General features: G+C 53.1%; 1 protein-coding gene across 1 annotated transcript; it reads right to left on the bottom strand.

Annotated features, from left to right (window-relative positions):
- Positions 1-8,838: 8,838 nt before the first annotated feature.
- On the bottom strand, positions 8,839-16,585 carry PERM1 (PPARGC1 and ESRR induced regulator, muscle 1). Its single transcript, XM_066340336.1, has 4 exons — positions 16,442-16,585; positions 12,925-15,513; positions 10,944-11,060; positions 8,839-8,918 (listed from the first exon to the last, which is right to left on the bottom strand). The coding sequence occupies exons 2-4, from the start codon at positions 15,509-15,511 to the stop codon at positions 8,839-8,841; spliced, it is 2,784 nt and encodes a 927-aa protein (XP_066196433.1). The 5' UTR covers positions 15,512-15,513; positions 16,442-16,585.
- Between the last annotated feature and the right edge of the window lie 4,030 nt (positions 16,586-20,615).

The raw sequence follows: 20,615 nt of genomic DNA on the forward strand, positions 1-20,615 counted from the left end.
AAAGGGGTGAGGCTCCTTCAGGTTCCTTCAGGAGCTCGATGTTCAGATTCCTCCCCAAAAACCAAGGAGTAAAAAAGGGGTCAGCTCCCTCAGGTTCCTTCAGGTTCCCTCAGGGGAAAGGGATTTGGTGTTTAGAGGGAGCAGCAGCTCAAAACCCCAAAAAAAGCATCTCTGGATCAGTTGGATCCCTTTGCCCCAGAGCCCTCAGCTGGTGCTGTGGTTGTAGGGCACGAAAGAAACATGAGAGTCTCCAAATATTTCCGAGGGCAAAGAGCATAGGGAAAAAAAAGGCTTTTGTTGTCTGATTTTTATCAGCTTTTATAAGGTGTTCCCGCATAGATTTAACAGGGTTGTGAATAGGAACGACACCTCTCTAATTCTCTAATTCACCAGAGAAACGGCAAAATTCCACCTGGAGAAAGATTGTTCAGAAAAAGGAGAGTTGTTGGCCGAAATTGTTTTGAGAAGAAGTTTCCTTGAGATTTTTTTTGTTGTTGTTGTTGGGGGAGAAGTCAGCAGCTGCTGGGCAGGTTAAAAATCTCTCAGGGAATGGCCAAAGGTGGGCTCTGGAGGATGCCCAGGGCACTCCCCAGGCTGGCACACGGGGCTGGGCTCGCAGAATTGTCCTTTGAGATCAGGGGCAGCAGACAGAGGATGGAGAGGGGAAAAAAAAATCCAAAAAATCCCTCCCCAAAACTCCCCAAAAATTTAAAAAAAAAAAAAAAAAAAATCCCACCCAGATCTGAGTGAGATTTACTTTTTTTAGCCCGTAAAATTCCATCCTGCCACTGCTGCCTCCAGACCTGGTTTTAGCCAGCGAACATTCCAGGTGATCTGTGCTCCACGAGGTCCTTCCCTGCAGAGAAAACCCCGAATTCCCCCTTGGGGTGTGGAATTTCCCTCCTTTCCTGCCAGCCCTGCCCACCCCAAAATTCCCCACGGGAGAAAATCCAGGAGAGCCAAACCCCCGCGGAGGCAGGACACAGAAACCTCAGGGTTATTCTTTTCTGATCCTTTAGAAGGGCAGCAGCAAATCCAAATATTTCCACCCTCTAAACCCTCGGCCTTTGTTCCCTGCAGAAGCAGCAGATCAAACACCAAAACCTTCGGTTCTTTCTCTGGTGCCACCACAACAATTTGTACTTGAATATCTCGGGTTGTGTTTTCATTTCTTTTGGGTTGTTTTTTCGGGTTATTTTTGTTGTTGGTTTGTTGGTTTTTTTTCCAGGAGGTACCCAACACAGTTTACATGTAAAGTCGGAGCGGGTTCTGTGTATTTAAATGTAAATGCGGTTGAGTTGAAGAACAATTTAATTTTTATACCTGTGGCTGGTGGTTCAGTTCTGTAAAAGGGTCTGGGGGTTGTGGGGTCGGGTCTTGGAGGTGCTGATGTTTCCTCTCAAGTTTGCTCTGCTTTTGGGGGAGGATTTGTACCAGATAACCTCCCCAAAAAAATCCATTTATTCCCAACAAAATCGTGCTGGGGACGTCTCAAATGAGATTAACAGATCCCAAAAAACCCCGAGTGAACATTTTGAGGAGTCACCATCACATTTTAATGGATTTGGAGCAGCAGCACCTGCAGTGATCAAATCGGGGATCCCCTTGGTGGTGGTATTAAAATTTCCCCGTGGATTTTGGTGAGTTTGGGCAATTCCAGGGCTCATCCCCTGGGATCGTTTCCCTCTTTGCCATCCTCGGCTTGGAGGGAGGTGAATTTTTGCCCCTGGGGGAGTGTCCAGGAGGATTTCCAGACAACTGAGTGTCTCCTGTTCCTGTTTTCCTTCAATCCTTTGGCGCTGCTTGACACCACAGTGACACGGAGCCCGAGATTCAAAAAGCTAAAAATGACCTTTTATTTCTGGGCCGTGTCTCCCTTTTCTGCCATTTCCCACAGACCAATCCCATGGGGACACAAAGGCAAAAGCTCTTCGCTGCCATTGCTCAGAGCAGAGGGACACCAAGGAGAAGTCCCTCCTAAAAAAAACCAGAATAAATAACAAAATTACAGCTACGAAAACATTTCTCCTGCTCACAGAAAATTCCCTGGGGAAGGAATTCCAGAAACCCAAAACTCCTCAGGAGCAGAACCAGGGTTACAATCCTTGACCCAAATCCCCGCAGGGTTTGTCAGGGTTTGGATTTTCCCCAATTCTGCTCCTGGTGGGTTTGGGGTTGTAAAAATTCCCCCTTTTCCTGCTTTTCCTCCAGCACGTTTCTCAGCAGACTCAGGGTTTAAAAATCAGTTTATTTAGGGCAGAATCAGCTCTGTCTGACACCGAGGTGAAAATTGGGACCTGCAAATACACAAAACCCTCTGAAATCCCCTCCCCGGGTCCGTCCTTCCCCTGGCTGCAGCAGGAATCTCGGATTTCTCTCTGGTTTTTAAATCACAATTCCAAACTTTTTTTTTTTTTTTTTTTTTTTTTTTTTTTTTTTTTTTTTTTTCCTCAAAGAATAAACAGTGAAATTTAAGGGGGGAAAGGAAAAAAAAAAAAAAAACAGTAGAAAGCTGAGCTTGTAACCTGCTCCTTTGGCTTGAAGAGAAATTCTCGGTGAGAATACACAGGGTGTAGTAAAACCCAGTCCGTGCCTGGATTTTAAAAATTTATTAGTTAAAAACACATAATTTATGTAATTTTTATATATATATATATATATATATATATGTATTTTATAGATATATTATAAATATATTCATATATAATATTATAAATTATATAATTTATTTATAATAATGTATTTTATAACTATAAAACTATACATTTATATAATATATAAAATATATTTAAACATTTTTTTTAAATATATTGATTTTTTTTAAAAATTAAAAGGACGGAATTTAAATTTCTGAATTGCCAATTGAGCAATGTGTCGATTTATAAAACATGAATATTCAACGATTTAAATTTTTAAAAAAAGTTAAATAATTTAATAATTCGAATTTAAAAGACACTTAAATCTTTATGTTTATCGTATGTTTTTATTATCGGTAAATATATAATATTATTTTATATATAATAATATATATATTTATATATAAGATTATATATTACTTATATTGTGTATACAATTTTATATTATATCTTTATAAATATATTATTTTATTATAAAGATTTAGTTTTATATAATAGATAAAATTTAGATAAAGATATAGTTTTATATTTTATATATATATATTTATATAGACAGAAAAATATAGATATTTATAATTTTTTTTAATATTTATATGTGCTCCGGGTTTTGAGGAGCAACTCCCCGAGCGCCCTGTGGGTGGGAGAATCCACCCAAAAACCATCGGAGTTCCCGGCTCCTGGAGCAGAAAAATTCCAGCTGCTGCCGCCTCTCCCTCTGTCCGGGGTTAACAGCGAAAAATCCTCCGGAGGGCAGCGAAAAGACACAGAATTCCCAGGGAAATGGGGAAAAAGGAAAAAAATGGGAGGAAATGGAGAAAAAATGGGAAGGAATGAAGAAAAAAATGGGAAGAAATGAAGAAAAAATGGGAATAAATTCTAAAAAAAGGGAAGAAATGAACGAAAATGGGAAGAAAGAAAATATGAAGAAAAGGAAAATGGGAAGAAAAGAAGAAAAAAGGGAGAAATTAAGAAAAATGGGATGAAAAGAAGGAAAAGGGGAAGAAAAGAAGAAAAAGATCGGAAGGAAAAATGGTAAATGGGACAAAAAAAGGACAATGGGAAGAAAAGAAATAAAATGGGAATCTCTGCTTGCGTTTCATCACTGAGAGGTGAAGAGGAGAAAAAAAAAATTAAAAAATAAAAATAAAATTTAAAGAAATCCGAGTGACGGAGCTGCTGCTCCCAAACCCATTCCCTGACGGGGGAAAAAAAAGGAAAAAATAAAAGGAAAAATAATAATAATTAAAAAAAAGGTGGAAAATGAAAGATAAAAAGGGGGGGGGAAGGAAAAAAATATTTTTTAAAAATTATAAAGCGCAGGGGCAGAGGCTCCCTGGAGTGTCCGGGCAGGGTGAATTACGGGCAGCACCTGCCTGACTTTTTCATGTCCCTGGCACCGGGGAAGTGTCAGATGAGGCAGCGACGTGCGGGGCAGAGGCAGGGAGGGAGGGGCACAAAAAGGAGGGAAAAAACCAATCCCAGATAAACCAAAAGTGTCCGACCCGAGGTGTTCGGGTACTGAATTCTGGTGGGTGAAAGAAGGGGGGAAATATTGAATTTGAATCTCAGTTTTGGCCAAAAACAATTTAAAAAATAAAATAAAATAATAATTGAAAGAAAACGAGTCCCAGGCGCGCTTGGCTTTGCTGTGAGAGGAAAAGGTCAGAGAATAAAGCAAGTGTTGAAATTTCAGGCTGCTCTGCTCCTCCTCCTCCTGCTGACACATTTCAATAATTCCTTTTCCCTTTCCCCTCCGGGAGCGCCCAGGGGTCAGGATGTTCACCCCGGGGCAGGTGAGAGGGACACCAGGGACACTGTGACCTGCTGGGAGAGCTGGCACCTCTCAGGGCCAGGGGTCAGGGGTCAGGGGTCAGGGGTCAAGGGTCAGGCACCATATATCGCATCTGTAATGTCACATCTCTAATATCACCTATGGAATATCACCTATAGAATATCACCTATAGAATATCACCTGTATAAGATCATCCATATAATATCACTTACACAATGTCACCTATATAATATCACCTATATAATATCACCTATATAATATCACCTATGTAATATCACCTATATAACCTATGTAATATCACCTATGTAATATCATCTATGTAATATCACTTATATAAGATCACCCAGATAATGTCACCCATGTGATATCACCTGTATAACACGTATATAATAACACCTACACAATATCACCTATATATCACCTATATAATATTGTATATATCATATCACATATTATCACATATATGGTCAAATATATCCAAATATCACATATCTAAGATAACATATCTATTATCACCTATACAATATCACATATATAATAACACCCACATATATATCATCCATATAATATCGTATATATAATATATATTATATCACGTATATAAATCACATATCTGGTCAAATATATCCAAATATCACCTCTATAATATCACACATGTAAGATCACGTGTCACATCCAGGATGCAGCTCCAGCTGTTCCCAGATGCAATTCCAGCTGTTCCTAATGCAGCTCCAGCTGTTCCCAGTGCAGTTCCAGCTGTTCCCGATGCAGTTCCAGCTGTTCCCGATGCAGCTCCAGCTGTTCCAGCTGTTCCCGATGCAATTCCAGCTGTTCCCAGATGCAGCTCCAGCTGTTCCCGGCGCAGGCCCCGCGGGAAGCGGGCACACAGACGGAGGTTGTGTCCCTGGGCTCTCCCCGCAGAGGAGCCGCCCGGGGCCGGGCCCGGAGCTCCTGGGGCACGAGGGGCGTGCTCCCGAAATTCCCTGAGCCTGAGAACCGCTGAGCTCTTCCCAAAGGAAACTTCTCAACGGCTTTTCCTTTTCCCCCAAACAACCTCGTGTAAAGGATGTTCCTTCCCCACGAAAACAGGGGACATTGGCTATTTCTGTTCCTGAGCCAACGGCAGAGGTGTCAGCCCCGTGGACCAACAACGTGGGGTTTTATCTGTTATAAAAGGGCTGAATGAATCGTAAATAAACCTTTCTAAAGATTTCTGCTGCCTCCTGACTGCAGTCAAACTGTAACCCTGGTCCATACCTGAGGTGTTCTGGTTTTCTGGAATTCCTTCCCCAGGGAATTTTCTGTGAGCAGGAGGAATGTTTTTGTGGCTGTCACTTTGTTCTCCATCCCTTTCCCCAGGAGGGACTTCTCCTTGGTGTCCCTCTGCTCTGAGCAATGGCAGCGAAGAGCTTTTGCCTTTGTGTCCCCCATGGGATTGGTCTGTGTGAAATGGCAGAAAAGGGAGACACGGCCCAGAAATGAAGGAGCCATTTCCAGCCCTCTGGGTCTCGGGCTCCGTGTCACTGTGGTGTCACACAGTGTCACCAGCCGTGTCCCAGAGGGGCAGGGCTGAGCCAAGGACAGGGGACACAGCCTCAGGCTGTCCCTGCTGTGTCCCCAGGGCTCCAAACCCCTCAGCTCCTGCACTTGTGGATCCACAGAGACACTGATTTACCCTCCTGCAATGCCCAGGACTCCTCTAACAGCTCCTCCCGTGTCTGCGAGGGCTTCTCCAGCCTCAGCCATCCGGGGGGGTTCATTCCAGAGGAAACAAAAATAAATAATATACAGAAACAAAAAAATAAAAATAAAAAATGGGAAATAGTGAAAAGCAGAACTCGACTTTTCAAGTCAAGGGAGTCTCTTGTGTCAAAGCAATTCACTCCCAAAGCATTTACTCCTTCAATATAATAGTAAATATAATATAGAATTTACACCTTAAAATAAATACAAGCACTTATATAAGCATTTACTCCTTAAATAGTAATAGTTAATATAATATAAACATTTACTCCTTAAATATAATAGTGAATATAAGCATTAGCTCCTCAAAAGAACTATAAGCATTTACTCTTCAAAAAAAAATTACAAACTTTTATATAAGCATTTACTCCTTAAATATAATAGTAAAAACTCCTTAGATACAATAAATACATTAAATATCCACCTGAGATATACCAGCTGCAAGTCAGAGAGTTTGCTCTGTGGTTTGCATTATTTCATTCTCTCCAGCACATCCCCAAAATCCACACTCAAACCTCTGCCGCACAAATTTGTACCTAATTCAGGTTTTTCCTACAGAGGGAACGGACACGGGGGTAGTAAATGAGACAGGACTTTATTAGAAGCTTCCAGCACATTCCATCTGCCTTCCTCCTCCTCCTCCTCCTCCTCCTCCTCCTCAGCACCCCGCTCCACCTCGCACCCCCAGCCCCAAATCCCGCTGTCGGGGACAACCCACGGCCCCCGGCCCATTTAACAAACAAATGTTCCTTAAACACACACCAAAGCTCCGGGAATTCTGATTTTCCTCTCTAATTCAGGAGACAAATCCCTGCACACACCAAACCTCTGGAAATTCTGATTTTCCTCTCTAATTCGGGGGAGAAACTCCCTGCAGACATTAAACCTCTGGGGCACCCTCGGCACCAGGAAAGGGATTTTATTTCCCCTCTCTAATTCAGGAGACAAACTCCTGCACAGCTCCAAAGCTCCGGGAATCCTGATTTTCCTCTCTAATTCAGGAGAAACATCCTGCAGACATTAAACCTCCGGGAATTCTGATTTTCCCCTCTCTAATTCGGGAGACAAATCCCTGCACACACCAAACCTCTGGAAATTCTGATTTTCCTCTCTAATTCGGGGGAGAAACTCCGTGCAGAAATTAAACCTCGGGGGCACCCTCGGCACCAGGAAAGGGATTTTATTTCCCCTCTCTAATTCAGGAGACAACCCCCAGCGCAGCTCCCAGAGCCTCGGGTGGGTCCCAACCCCATCCTGGGAGAGAATTCCTCCTGGATAACGCCCCGGAGCGCTGCGGAGAGGGGAAATGGAATCATCTCCTTCTTTCCCCACATTTCCATCCCTCGAGCCCTCCCCAGCCCCAAACCCGCTCACCCTTCACAAAAGGAAATAAATCGAATTCCCAAATACCCTTTTCCCCTCCAAACCCGTCCACGTCCTTCTCCGTCCTGTCCAACCTCCTCCCGTCCCTTTTCCTGAGACTTCCCGGAGCTCTCGGCGCCTTTCCCACCCTGAGCGTGTCCCTGGGGACCCTCCCGGGCTGCCCCTTCCCCCGGGTGACTCCTGTGCGTCAGGGATGGGGACGTGTCCCCTCAGCAGCTGTCCCCAGGGATGGATGGGGACATGTCCTGCCCCAGGAGTCCCCAGGGATGGATGGGGACATATTCCCTCAGCAGGTGTCCCCAGCAATGGATGGGGACATGTCCCTGTCCCAACTGTCCCCAGGGATAGATAGGGACATGTCCTGCCCCAGGAATCCCCAGGGATGGATGGGGACATGTCCCTGCCCCAGCTGTCCCCAAGGGATGGATGGGGACATGTCCCTGCCCCAGGAGTCCTCAAGGGATGGATGGGGACATGTCCCTGCCCCAGGAGTCCCCAGGGATGGATGGGGACATGTCCTGCCCCAGCTGTCCCCAGGGATGGATGGGGACATGTCCCTGCCCCAGGAGTCCCCAGGGATGGATGGGGACATGTCCCTGCCCCAGCTGTCCCCAGGGATGGATGGGGACATGTCCTGCCCCAGCTGTCCCCAAGGGATGGATGGGGACATGTCCTGCCCCAGGAATCCCCAGGGATGGATGGGGACATGTCCCTGCCCCAGGAGTCCCCAGGGATGGATGGGGACATGTCCCTGCCCCAAATGTCCCCAAGGGACAGAGCCATCCGTGGGTGTCACGTGCGACAGAAACCTCATCCCGGAGCTGCGGCCCCGAGCTGGGACTTCCTCGGGGTGGAATCCAAGAGGACGAGAGGGCTCCAGGTCGCTGCCGGGGGGACCCCAGCGGTCACGGGCAGCGCGGGGCTCCGCGGGTGACAGTCCCTGTGTCCCCCTGGAGCCAGCCCGGGCTGGGCCAAGCTCGTCCTAAAGCTGTCTTTTAGTCCTCCACGGAAATCCCGGCACTTCTGTCGCCTTCCTGTGATTCCAGCAGGGAGGAGGGAGCAGGCGAGGGGGAGAGCAGTGCCAGCCCCTGTCCTGTCCTGTCCTGTCCCATCCTGTCCCCACGGTCACCTCCTGTCCCCGGCGCGCTCCCGTTCCCTCCGTGCCGTCCTGTCCGGCCGGGCGCGGCTCCGGAGAAGGGCTCGGTGCTGTCCCCAGCCTTGTCCAGCGCTGTCCCGAGTCCCCGGGCTCTGCCCGTGCCGCGCCCCGCGGTGACGGTACCGGGGTTAAGTCCGGGGCTGCCCTTCCCTGACCTGCCGTCGGAAGTAGCGGATGGCCGAGAGGGTGCCAAAACTCGCCAGGAACACTGGAAAAGAGCCCGACACGTTCCCGTTGTCACTCTGCGGGTTCCTCCCGCACCTCGGGGTCTGTCCCCAGCCTGCGGAGGGGTCACAGACTGCTCCTCTCCCTCTCCCAGTCCCCTCCTGCCTTTGGTGTCTGTCCCCACCACACCTCGGGGTTTGTTCCCGGTGAGTTCCCGGCTGCCCACGGCCAGTGCCGGGGTTTGGGGGCACGGAGGAGCCACCAGCCCATGGGAAAAAAAAAAAAAAAAGAAAAGAAAAGAAAAGAAAAGAAAAGAAAAGAAAAGAAAAGAAAAGAAAAGAAAAGAAAAGAAAAGAAAAGAAAAGAAAAGAAAAGAAAAGAAAAGAAAAGAAAAGAAAAGAAAAGAAAAGAAAAGAAAAGAAAAGAAAAGAAAAGAAAAGAAAAGAAAAGAAAAGAAAAGAAAAGAAAAGAAAAAGAAAAGAAAAGAAAAGAAAAGAAAAGAAAAGAAAAGAAAAGAAAAAAAAAAAAAAGTTGGTTTGGAGGGAAATGCTCAAGGGGCTCCCTCGGTGCTGGGCAGTGGGTTGGGACACAGAGATCCAGAGGGAGATTTGATGGATTGGCTGGATACACTGGATACAGAGATCCAGTTGGGGATTTCCTGGATTGGGAGGATTCACAGATCCCACAGGGGATTTAATTTTTTTTTTTTTTTTTTTTTTTTTGGAGTCACAGGTTCAGGTGGAGATCTGATCTATCTGATCTTGGATGAGAAAGAAATGCCACAAAATCCCCACTGGGAAATCAGGACAGCACCTTCATTTCCTGCTTCTGTTTGGACCAGGAGGACGCCGAGAAAAAATCCTATTTGGGGGATTTTTTCTGGCCCCAACCAAAAGCAGCAAATATCCAAAAATCCAAATAAAACCCCAAGGAATAACTAATGAGGGTGAAAGACAAATCAAGCCCTGCTCTGTACTTGCACCCAACGTTTTCGATTTAGTTTAGAAGAGATTTTAAATTCCCTCGATTCCCCTGCAAAACCAGGAATCCAAACCGTGTTTTTTGGGCTCCACGCTTCAAATCCAGACGGGAATTTTGATTTATGTGCTAGAAGAACATAAAACTCAGCTTGTAGGAAGCTCTAAATGCCCGGAGAGAACGGAGTGTGGAGCCTCTCCTGCCTCCCTCCTCTCCAGGTTATTCCACCCCGGGGCACGAGGAGCGTATCCCGCTTTCCACACCTTTCCTCCATCCCAAAAAACCTCGGCAGCGCGGGGGGAACAGGCCAAGAGCTGCTTGTGACGACGGCACGGAGCAGCCTTAGCTCAGAGCTATTCCCAGCCCCGCGGTGTCGCCTTCCTGGTGACCTTAGCAGGGAACATTCCTCGCCTGGAAAAGCAGCAGGAAGCCTCGCTGCTGGCCTTTCTTCCCATGGAAAAGGGGATTTGAGGGGCCAAAGGATGAGGAATGCTGCCCTGGGAGGGTTCTGCTGCATCCAGGGCAGGAATTGGGATTATTGATCTCCCTGAGCTGTTCCCTGCTCGCCCAAACCAGCCCCACTCCTGTGGGGTTCAGAAAATTTGGGTTTTCTCTCTCCCCACCGGCTTCCAGAGGCTGGGGTTGGAGAGGAGAAGACCCCACAGATCCGCAGGGAATTGCAGGAGGATGATGATGCTCCTCCCTGCGGGAGGATGAAGGCTCAGCCGAGCTGTGTTTGGGGTGAGGAGAGATTAAACCTTGCGAGCACATCAGGAAAACACGGGAATTGTGTCCCGGCGGGGATGGGGGAAAACCTCAACCTGCTCCCTCCAGGCCTTAAAGAATTCCTGACAAAAAGCTCCTAAGGAAGTCGCTGCCAGGGGCTGGATGGAGCAGGACCAAGGCTCAGCTCCAGCCACTTTGTCCTGAGCACAAAATCACAGGGATTAAAGGAGAGGCTTTGGAAAACCAGGAAAAAAGGCTGCGCTTCCCCCCGGGCAGCCGCAGGTATAAATATCCCGGATTTTTCTCGCTGCCAGGCGCCTCCCCGAGCCCTCCCCAGCCCTCTCCAGGCAGGCACCGCACGTACTGGTCTTCCAGGCATCCGGAGCCTGCAGGTCAGATGTCTTGACGGCCCAGGAGGCGAAGGCGCAGAAGACGAGGCACATGTCCTTGTGGCTCAGCACCCGCGGGTCCTCTGTCGCTCCTGCCACGACAGCAGCACAAGGTCTGGCTGTGTCACCTCCTCTGTCACCCTCTGCCCTCCCTCCGCGGCTGCAAATCCCTGGTTCCTCCAGGGAAATCGTTCCTGAAGGGGTTTTTGCACCGGGGGTGAAGCCAGAGGGGGCTGTGAGTCCCCAAAGGACAGTGACACGTTTGTCACCACCCTCAGCCTTTGTTCAAAACCCCGAGGAGATGTTTGTCTCTCTGTGGGGGCTGGAATTTGGTCTGGGGGGCAGATTTGGGGCAGAAATTCCTGGGTTTTGCACCGGGGGTGAAGCCAGAGGGAGCTGTGGGTCCCCAAAGGACAGTGACACGTTTGTCACCACCCTCAGCCTTGCACTTTGTTCAAACCCCCAAGGAATATTGTTAAACCACCCTGGGCTGCCTCACCCTGCAGACCTTCCCAGCTCTCTGTGGGGGCTGGAATTGGGTCTGGGGGGCAGATTTGGGGCAGAAATTCCTGGTTTCTACACCGGGGGTGAAGCCAGAGGGAGCTGTGGGTCCCCAAAGGACAGTGACACGTTTGTCACCACCCCCAGCCTCACCCTTTGTCCAAAACCCCGAGGAAATATTTGTCTCTCTGTGGGGGCTGGAATTGGGTCTGGGGGCAGATTTAGGACACGGCCGTTCCTGGGGACACAGGCAAGGTCCCCTCCCTGTCCCCAGTGTCCCCAGTGTCCCCAGGCCCAGGACAACCCCTGGGAGTGCTCAGCATCCCCCGGGCATCCCACCGCGCTCCTGCCTCCTCCGGGGATGAAAGACATCCCTGAGTTCCCTGCCCCTCTGCCCTTCCAGCCCGCGGGAACAACTCGCTCCAGGCCTGTCACAAGATCTGGTTATTTTTGCTCCTATTCCTTTGATCAGGCTTTTAATTAAAGCCGGCTGATTAATTAGCTGTGACCACCTCAAAGAGTTTTGGTTGTGTGTTTTTTTTTCCTGCGTGCAAACAGGCTGGGAGCTCGGCTTTGAGGCTCCTTTTGGGACGGCTCCCTCGTGGTTTGGGTTTGATATTAACTCTGAGGCTCTGAGCATCTTAAACCCAGCCACTTCCTGTCCTCATGGAACTTTATCCCTTTATCCCCATTTTTCTCACCCGCCTCCGGGAACAGGCCACGCCCAGGTGACCTCTGGGGTCTCTGGGGGCTGTTTTTTGTCACCACAGTGGGTTTTACAACCCCACGTTCCCTGGCCAGCTCTGGCCAGGAGCAATGACTTGGCACGGGGACAGAGGGACAATCCCAGGGGAAACCCGAGGGGACAGAGGGACATCCCAAGGGACAGTCCGAGGGGACAGAGGGAACACCCCAAGGGACAGCCTGAGGGGACAGAGGAACATCCCAAGTGACAGCCCAAGGACAGAACCTGCTCCACGTCCCTCCAGGGGACACCAGGGTGACACAACCTGGGCCATGTCCCTTCAGGGGACACCAGGATGACACAACCTGGGCCACATCCCTCCAGGAGACACCAGAGTGACACAAGCTGGGCCATGTCCCTCCAGGTGACACCAGGGTGACACAGCCTGGGCCACATCCCTCCAGGGGACACCAGGGTGACACAAGCTGGGCCATGTCCCTTCAGGGGACACCAGGATGACACAACCTGGGCCACATCCCTCCAGGTGACACCAGGGTGACACAGCCTGGGCCACATCCCTCCAGGGGACACCAGGGTGACACAAGCTGGGCCATGTCCTTCCAGGGGACACCAGGGTGACACAGCCTGGGCCACATCCCTCCAGGAGACACCAGGGTGACACAGCCTGGGCCATGTCCCTCCAGGGGACACCAGGGTGACACAGCCTGCTCCATCTGGTCCATGTCCCTCCAGGTGACACCAGGATTTACCTCTCAGTGCCAGCGCCGTGTCCTCATCCTGCGGCCACACCTGGGCTCCTCCCAGCGGGACCAGGGCCAGCTTGTCCCCGGATCTCCTGGGCACCAGGGCCTGGGAGGAGGTCGGGGCGTGTCCCGCCCGGGGCTGGCTTTGCCTTTGCAGCAGGGCGCTCAGAGCGCTCACAGCTCTCTTCACCTCGGAGGCGGGGGCCATGGAGAAGATCCCTCTCCAGCCCATCCTGCTCCGCGGTGACTCGGGGAAGAAGTGTTCGTACACCTCGGGCACCGGGATGACCACGGTGTCTTCCCCTGGAGCCGAGCTGGGAGCCTCCTTCTGCAGCCCAGAGCCGCTGAGCTTCTTCCTCCTCCTCTCCTTGGCTTTGCCTTTTTTCCCCCTTCCTTCGGACTCGTTGAAAAAATACTCGTAGAGCTCTGGCCAGGAGATTTCCCTCTGCAGGGGAGATTTCCTGCCCTCGGGGGAGCTGCCCAGCTCCTCGTCCTCCCCCTGGGAGTCACAGAACAGGTACTCGTACATCTCGGGCCACGTCACCTCCAGGCAGTTGGCCTTGGCCGAGGCTCCGCCGGCGAAGCGCAGCGGGCTCCTGGCCCTGGGGGGATCGGCTGCGGATTCCCAGGGGATCCCCTCTGAAGGGATCGTGGGGATCCCCTCTGCAGGGATCGTGGGGATCCCCTCCCCAGGGATCGTGGGGATCCCCTCCCCAGGGATCGTGGGGATCCCCGCCACGGGCTCACAGGGGATCTCAATCGCAGGGATCCGCGGGATCTCAGCTGCAGGGATCCTGGGGATCTCAATCGCGGGGCTCCTGGGGATCCCAGCTGCAGGCTCCCATGGGATCCCAGCTGCAGGAATCGTGGGGATCCCAGCTGCAGGCTCCCATGGGATCCCAGCTGCAGGAATCGTGGGGATCCCAGCTGCAGGCTCCCATGGGATCCCAGCTGCAGGAATCGTGGGGATCCCAGCTGCAGGCTCCCATGGAGTTCCAGCTGCAGGTTTCCTGGGAATCAGAGCTGCAGGCTCCCATGGGGTTCCAGCTGCAGGAATCGTGGGGATCCCAGCTGCAGGCTCCCAAGGGATCCCCGCTGCAGGAACCTCAGGGGTCTCTGAGGCTTTCCTGGGAATCTCAGCTGTAGGGATGCTGGGGATCCCAGCTGCAGGCTCCCGAGGGATTCCAGCTGCAGATTTCCTGGGAATTACAGCTGCAGGAGCCTCAGGAGTCTCTGAGGGTTTCCTGGGAATTTCAGCTGCAGGAACTGCAGGGATCTCAGCAGCAGGAATTCCAGGGATCTCTGAGGCTTTCTTGGGAATCTCAGCAGCAGGAACTGCAGGGATCTCAGCAGCAGGAATTCCAGGGATCTCAGGAGCAGGAGTTCCAGGGATCTCTGAGGTTTTCCTGGGAATCTCAGCCGCAGGAATTCCAGGGATCTCAGCCCCAGCCCCCTCAGCAGCGTCCCCCCCAAACTCTGCCTCACTCCCGGCCTGCAGAGGCTTCCCTGGCATGTCCTGGCACTCCGCTGCCGCAGCAGGGACCGCGGGGACAGTGTCACGTACGCCCGAGCCACCGGCCCGCCCAGCCTTTGGGGACTTGGTGGCTTTTGTCTTCCCGGGGGACTGCGGCTCCTTCCCCCGCGGTTTTTGGGGAGCAGCGCCGGGCTCGGGGCCATCCCCGCCAGCCTCCTCGCTGCTCAGCCTCACCAGCGCTGCCTTGGCCGCTTTGTCCTTCCCTTTGCCCTTCCGAGGGGACATCGGGGATCCTGGGGACACCTTCCCGGCTCCGGCCGGTGCCGCAGCCCCCGCCGTGTCCTTGTCCCCCTCGGTGGCTCCGGCTGCTCGCTGCCGGCGGCTTTTCCTGGGCTGTGGCGGCACTTTGGGCCTCACCACGCTGGGGGATGTCCCCGGGGAGCTCGGCTCCGTGGCCGCCCTGTCCCCCTCCGCTGTCCCCCGCGACGGGCTGGGGTCCCCGCCGGGCTCCGAGGGGACAGCGCTTCTCTCGGCCGCTCCTTCCGAGGAGGCACAACCTGCCGGAGCTTCTGCTTGTGCCACTTGTGCCACTTGTCCCCCTGCTGCATCCCCGCCCTGCCCGGGGGCTGCGGAAGGCTCCGTGTCGCGGCTGCTGCCTCCTGTCGCCGTGTCCTGAGCCGTGTCACCCGCCGCGGTGGCCGCGGGTGGTGGCTTTGGTGGCTGTCTCCTCTGCGCGCTGGGCATGGCAGCAGCGGGCGACAGGCGGCTGTCCTTGTCGCTGTCACACAGGAACCTGCCCGAAGAGCCCAGCTCCGCTTGGCCCTCGCTGCCCGACGGGAGCTCCGCGAGGTGCCCAGGGCAGCGCACCGCCGTGTCACCACGTGGGACAGCGGTGACAGCGCCAGGAGGAGCTGGCTCGCCGCCCTCCTCGGCTGCGGTCACGCTGTGGTCTCCTCGGGGACAATCCCGCCCCGCTGTGTCATTGCCTGGCTCAATGTCACCGAGGCCCTGCTCCTCCTGCGCCAGCGAGGCGGGCTCCAGGCTGCACTCCTCGGCCGCCCGCAGGAACTCGGCCCACTCGCGGTCGTTCAGCTGGATGCTGTACTCGAAGTTATCCATGCCTGAGGAGAGGGGACAGCTCGGTGGGGACGGGGTGACACCGCGGTGTGTGTCCCCAAACCTTCCCTGAGAGCTCGTCCCTTCCGGCTCCTCATCCTCGCGCGTTCCCGGCTGGAATTCCCGGCCCCGGCCATGGGCAGGGCTGTGCTGGGCCACCAGGCACTGAGAGGGGTCACTGTCACCTGCTCCTGTCCCCGCTGTCACCCTGCTCCTGTCCCTACTGTCACCTCCCTCCTGTCCCCAGTGCCACTCTGCTCCTGTCCGTGCTGTCACCCTGCTCCTGTCTCTACTGTCACCTCCCTCCTCTCCCCATTGCCACCCTGCTTCTGTCCCCGCTGTCACCCCTCTCCTGTCCCCATTGTCATCCTGCTCCTGTCCTTGTGTCACCCCGCTCCTGTCCCTGCTGTCACCTGGATTCTGTCCCTACTGTCACCCCTCTCCTGTCCCCACTGTCATCCTGCTCCTGTCCTTGCTGCCACTCCCCTCCTGTCCCCGCTGTCACCCCCCTCCTGTCCCCACTGCCGCTGCTCCCCAGTATGGCAGCACTGGGACTGGGGTGCTCCCCACAGGTCCCAAGAGGCTTTGGGATTGTCCCCACAGCTGCCAGGAGGGTTTGGGATTGTCCCCACAGCTGCACTGGGACTTTGGGATTGTCCCCACAGGTCCCAAGAGGGTTTGGGATTGTCCCCACAGCTGCACTGAGGCTTTGGGATTGTCCCCACACCTGCACTGGGGCTTTGGGGTTCTCCCCACAGCAGCACCACACCTCCCACCCCCATTTTTTAAACTCATTTCGCCCCTAATCCACCCTAAACCCGGGAGGGACATTCCTGAGCCCTCCTCAGGCAGCAAAGGGAGAGCACCAGCCCCGGGGGGACCCGGACACCGCGGAGGTGACAAAGGCGGGGAGGTGACAAAAGCCCGTCCTACCTGTCCCCCAGCCCCAGGTGGGGATGGAGCCATTCGAGGAGGCACGCAGGAGAATCCTCCCGGCACAACATGATGCCTCGGCGGGGGCAGAGAGCCCGGCTCCAGCTCCAGATCCATTCAGGGGCTAAAAATAGAGCCCTCCTCCCTCCCCGGTGTCACTTGAGATCCAAGTGTCCCCGGCCCCGAGAGGGCAGGGCCATAGATAGAACTGGGGACATGCCAGGGTGTGACTGTGCCCACGTGTGACAGTGCCACAGCCACCTCGGGGGGCATTGGCACCACTCCTGGTGGCCCCTGCTCCCTTCTGGGGTATTGAAAATGTGATTTTTTTTTTTAATTTTTTTTTTTTTTTTTTTTTTTTTTGGTCCGGAACCAGGCAGAAACACCAATAATGTTTCGTGTTTGCCAAATTTAGTGTCTGCTCTTCTTCACCTTTGGGAGAAAAGATTTTTGGGAGGAAAAGGCAAAACGGGCCCAATTTAAAAGTGAACAGATTTTATTAACAGACACTAAGATTAAACAAAACAAAACAAAACAAAACAAAAAAAAAAAACCCAGAAATGAAATTTCTAAACCAACCCTTCCTCCCACCCCAAACTGCTCATTTCCTACAAACAACATAAAGAGACAAAACTCAGAACTCCAGGTCAGCACCACTTATAAAACACTCATTAATTCAGTCTTTGAGAGAGAGAGAGAGAGAGAGAGAGGAGTCTCTCCTGTTGGTTTGATGACTTTCCACTAGAGAAACAATCTGCTTGTGGCTTCTAACTCTCAAAATAAAAGCTCAAATGCAGCCCCCAGTGCCACAAATTATTGCAGTCGAGTTTGGGGAAACATCTGGGGAGATCTCAGGGGTCAGCACATCTGGAGGGCAAGGGATGAGTGACGCTGTTTGACACCAAAACGACACAGACCCCGAGATCCAGAGGGCTGAAAACAACTTTTTTTTTTTTTTTTTTTTTTTTTTTTTTTTTTTTTTTTTTTTTTTTTTTTGGGATGTGCCTGAGGAGTTTTGGGTTTCTGGAATTCCTTCCCCAGGGAATTTTCTGGGAGCAGGAGGAATGTTTTTGTGGCTGTCACTTTGTTCTCCATCCCTTTCCCCAGGAGGGACTTCTCCTTGGTGTCCCTCTGCTCTGAGCAATGGCAGCGAAGAGCTTTTGCCTTTGTGTCCCCATGGGATTGGTCTGTGTGAAATGGCAGAAAAGGGAGACACGGCCCAGAAATAAAAGGTCATTTTTAGCTTTTTGAATCTCGGGCTCCGTGTCATTGTGGTGTCACACAATCCTTTCTCCAAACAATCTTTCCCCAGGAGCTGTTTTACTGTTTCTCTGGTTTAACCCACGGGATCTGTCGCTCCTATTCACCCCAATCATGTTAAATCTGTATGGGAACACCTTATAAAAGGTAATAAAATTACACAATAAAAGCCTTTTTTATCTGTGCTCTTTGCCTTCTGAAATATTTGGAGCATATTTCATTTTTCATATATCTACTGTGCATTTCATATCTTTCATACATATCGAGTGTATTTCATATTTCTTCTTTTTTTTTGTGTGTGTGTCCTCCAGGGAAGGGGGACAGGTCATGGCGCCCCTGGGTGACAGTGACTGTCCCTTTTTCCCACAGAGCCACTCGCCTGCCCCGGTGGCCGTGCCCAGGGTGACACAGAATCACCTCGGGGGCAGGGTTCACCGCTTCAGGGCGCCGCCAGGGCGTTTATTGCGGGTCAGGGGTGACATCAGGGGATGACAGCCAGCAGCACGGGTCTTGTGACAAACCCCGCGGGGATGTGGCAGCTGTCCCACAACGGCCAGGGCCACCTGGGCCACGTGGGCTGCGGCCCCAGGGACAGAGTGGCCGAGGGTGACCTGGCAGGTCACAGAGACGAGCCAGGAATAACCCTGAGCTCCCACCAGCCCCGGAGCCTTCCTCCTCCTTCTCCTCCCGCCTTCCTCCTCCTCCTCCTTCCATCTTCCTCCTCCCGCCTTCCTCCTCCTCCCGCCTTCCTCCTCCTCCCGCCTTCCTCCTCCTCCTCCTCCCCCCATCTTCTTCCTCCTCTCACCCTCCTCCTCCTTCCGTCTTCTTCCTCCTCCTCCCACTTTCTTCCTCCTGCACCTTCCTCCTCTTCCCACCTTCCTCCTCCTCCCACCCTCCTCCTCCTCCCCGTCCCAGGGACAGAAATAACAGCCCTGGAGGAGCTGCCTGCAGGACAGGGGATGGGACAGGGACCCCCCGAGGCAGTGCTGTCCCCAGCCACCCCCAGGACACCCCAGGTCACCCCAGCTGGACTCCCTGACAGGGACCCGTGGCCTCTGCACCCCCCTGGGGGTCCCACAAAAGCTCTGCACGGTTCTCCCCACGGCCAGGTGCGCCCCAGGGCCCCCCGACCACCCCGGGGAGGCGGGGGACACCTCCTGGCTCTGTCCCCACAGGCAGGGGACACCTCCTGGCTCTGTCCCCACAGGCAGGGGACAGCGGAGCCCTTTGTGGTGGCCCGGCCATCCCGCGGGGTGGAAGCTCCCCGTGGTGGCCGCTGTCCCGCACTGCACGGCAGGGACAGAGCCGGGACAGAGCCGGGACAGAGCCGGGACAGGACCAGTACAGAGCCGGGAGAGAGCTGGGACAGAGCCGGGACAGAGCCGGGACAGAGCCGGGACAGAGCCGGGACAGGACTGGGACAGGACTGGGACAGGACCGGGACAGAGCTAGGAGAGCCGGGACAGAGCCGGGACAGCACGAGTACAGAGCCGGGAGAGAGCTGGGACAGAGCCGGGACAGGACCGGGACAGAGCCGCGACAGAGCCAGGACAGAGCTCGGAGAGCCAGGACACCCAGGACAGAGCCAGGAGAGCCGGGACAGAGCCAGGACAGGGCCGGGACAGGACCAGGACAGCGCCAGGATAGCCGGGACAGGACCGGGACAGAGCCAGGACAGGACAGGGACAGAGCCAGGACAGCGCCAGGACAGGACCAGAACAGCCAGGACAGCCAGGACAAGACCAGACAGAACCAGGACAGGACAAGCTCAGGACCAGCCGAGCCCAGCCCGGCAGCAGCCGGAGGAAATGTCGCCCAGGACCCTCCCCACATCCAGCCAAGACCACCCGAAGGGAGGAGCCGCCGCCTCCCGTCCCGGCTCGTTCCCGGTCCGGCCACACGCGGCTCCCCCGGGAGGGGAAACCGAGCGGTTCCTCCTCTCTGCGGCCCGTTTCCTTCGCTCCGGGGCCAGCAGAGCTCCGCAAACCGCAGCCGGGAAGATGAAAGGGCCAGAGGCGGCAGCCAGCGGTGCCGGTGGCACGCTGCGACAGCCACAGCAGCCGCCACGTGTCCCACCCGGGGACACGGACACGTGTGGCCGCAGGAGATGGCTCAGGGTTCCTCCGGATGGTCGGGAGAGGATCCCACCCAGCGCCTGAGTGGGGAAATGCCTCAGCCACTAATCCCTCCCTTTTAGAGGGGCCAGAAAACCCCGGCGTGGCCTTTGAGTGACACTGTGTGACACCACAGTGACACGGAGCCCGAGACCCAGAGGGCTGGAAACGGCTCCTTCATTTCTGGGCCGTGTCTCCCTTTTCTGCCATTTCACACAGACCAATCCCATGGGGGACACAAAGGCAAAAGCTCTTCACTGCCATTGCTCAGAGCAGAGGGACACCAAGGAGAAGTCCCTCCTGGGGAAAGGGATGGAGAACAAAGTGACAGCCACAAAAACATTCCTCCTGCTCCCAGAAAATTCCCTGGGGAAGGAATTCCAGAAACCCAAAACTCCTCAGGAGCAGAACCAGGGCTACACTGGTTTATTCTATTTTATACTGTTTTATACTATTTTATACTATTTTATACTATTTTATACTATTTTATACTATTTTATACTATTATATCCCTTTTATACTATTCTACACAGACCAATTCCATTGAAAAGGCAAAAGCTCTTCACTGCCATTGCTCAGAGCAGAGGCACCAAGGAGAAGTCCCTCCTAAAAAACAGAATAAATAACAAAGACACAGCCACAAAAACATTCCTCCTGCTCACAGAAAATTCCCCTGGGGAAGGAATTCCAGAAACCCAAAACTCCTCAGGAGCAGAAGCGGGGCTGCATCTCTCCAGCCCCAGGCCGGGGGAAGCCAGCCCCGGGAGAAGCCGTGAGGGGACACTCCGGGCTCTGTCCCC

This window comes from Sylvia atricapilla, unplaced genomic scaffold (genome assembly GCF_009819655.1).
Source record: "Sylvia atricapilla isolate bSylAtr1 unplaced genomic scaffold, bSylAtr1.pri scaffold_67_arrow_ctg1, whole genome shotgun sequence".
Classification (NCBI taxonomy): domain Eukaryota; kingdom Metazoa; phylum Chordata; class Aves; order Passeriformes; family Sylviidae; genus Sylvia; species Sylvia atricapilla.